General features: G+C 47.8%; 1 protein-coding gene across 1 annotated transcript in view; it reads right to left on the reverse strand.

Annotated features, from left to right (window-relative positions):
* Positions 1-1,984, reverse strand: part of LOC134444887 (uncharacterized) — a 26,452-nt gene that overhangs the window by 9,821 nt on the left and 14,647 nt on the right. Inside the window, exon 6 of the mRNA XM_063194068.1 lies at positions 1,802-1,949. Coding sequence (XP_063050138.1) covers positions 1,802-1,949 — 148 coding nt within the window. The remainder of the gene's footprint in view (positions 1-1,801; positions 1,950-1,984) is intronic.

Raw genomic sequence — 1,984 nt, forward strand, 5'->3', positions numbered from 1 at the left:
AAATAATTTAAAAAGATAATTTTTTTAGAAGTGTATGCACAAGAATGTTTCACAAAACTCCTGTGAAGCTGAGCCTGTTAAAACAATCAAATGTTATTTTGATAATAGTGTCAAACATCAGTGTTAGCTAGGCAACAGCACAAAGTCCTCTTCATTCCATCAGAGTTTAACTGACTACATAGAAGGCATATACTTACTACAGCTGATTGCAGTTAAGGAGCGCAGTGAATCTGATGGATAGGCTATGTTCATATCTTGCATTTTGCCGCCCGGAATAGAATACCCATTCAACGTGGATATAGCCTACAATAGGCTACTGTAACGTAAGTCATAGTCTACTTTGTTCTGCTAATCTGTCATTTGTTCTAAATTCGTGTTCATTTAATTTCAATTGGTTAGAATAAAGGATGGGGGCAGTAACGCTAACGTGGAGAGAGAGGGTGGAGAGGGAAAGACGCTGCTGACCGACCTGCACTTGCTTATAGGCTACTTTAGCCTTGTCAGCTGCTGCATGCTGTTACATTATGCCTTTCAGTTGGCTGATAGAAATCAGTCTTTCCACACTCAATATCCTACGTAGTCTTTGTGTTTTATGTTAAAGTGGTAGGATTTTAATTGCGTCGTCCGCCCGTGGTCACTCTTTTTTTTTTTGGAAACCGTGGGCACCGTGCGGTTGCGCACTACCCCGTTTCGTGACATGCAAACCATACGGTTTCGGTTTGCGACGCATGCCTAGTGTGTGTGTGTGTTTGTGTGTGTGTGTGTTTGTGTGTGTGTGTGTGTGTATGTGTGTGTGTGTGTGTGTGTGGTATAGGTCCACAACCCTTCAGTGTTGACCTGACCCTGCCTTTGATGAAGAACAGCTGCAGAAAGAGACAGTACACACACACACACACACACACACACACACACACACACACACACACACACACACACACACACACACACACACACACACACACACACACACACACACACACAGAGCCACACACACACACACACACAGACACTCGACGCTCACACGCATGCACACACACGCACACACGCACTTATGCACCCATGCACGCGCACCCACACACACACACATATACACACACACACACACACTGGCACGGACACACATACGCACAGCAGAATCAACCATATTTTCATTATCACGCACACACACACACACACACACACACACACACACACACACACACACACACACACACACACACACACACACACACACACACACACACACACACACCACACACACACACACAGAGTGACCTCTGTGTTGGATCATTGGCCAGGTGTGAGTGTGTGTGTGTGTGTGTGTGTGTGTGACCTAGAGCACACATGAAAACATCAGCAGACACTGGACAATGTCACTGTTGAAGACTTAGTTCCTATGATAAGCAAACATGTGTGTGTGTGTGTGTGTGTGTGTGTGTGTGTGTGTGTGTGTGTGTGTGTGTGTGTGTGTGTGTGTGTGTGTGTGTGTGTGTGTGTGTGTGTGAGTGAGTGAGTGAGTGAGTGAGTGAGTGAGTGAGTGAGTGAGTGAGTGAGTGAGTGAGTGAGTGAGTGAGTGAGTGAGTGAGTGAGTTGTAGCGGACAGCCCCTCTGACTTGGCCAGTCAGGGGACTGCGCTACCTTTTCCTAACTACACTTCCCAGCGAACACCACAGCGCTCCGAGTCATGCCCAAGTTCAAGATCAATGGCGGGTGAGACTGTTCTGCGATAACAGCGCGTGCAGAGAAGCAGAGCGAGAGAGAAGAAGAGGAAAAGTGTGCGCCATGAAGAGAGGTTTTGCACAGCCGTCGCACGTTTCCAGTTCCATTCCTTGTGCCGGAAGAACGGAGTAAAAGTCAAGTTGTGAAGAGGATTCTCGTATGCTGTTCGGCGAGGTGAAACCCACGCGGACCTGGGCGACTCCGACAACGCTGGAGTCGTTGTGCTCCGTCTGCACCGGTGGGTGCGAACCCGGAGGGTCCCCAG

The sequence above is a fragment of the Engraulis encrasicolus genome, unplaced genomic scaffold (assembly GCF_034702125.1).
Source record: "Engraulis encrasicolus isolate BLACKSEA-1 unplaced genomic scaffold, IST_EnEncr_1.0 scaffold_81_np1212, whole genome shotgun sequence".
Taxonomy (NCBI): Eukaryota; Metazoa; Chordata; class Actinopteri; order Clupeiformes; family Engraulidae; genus Engraulis; species Engraulis encrasicolus.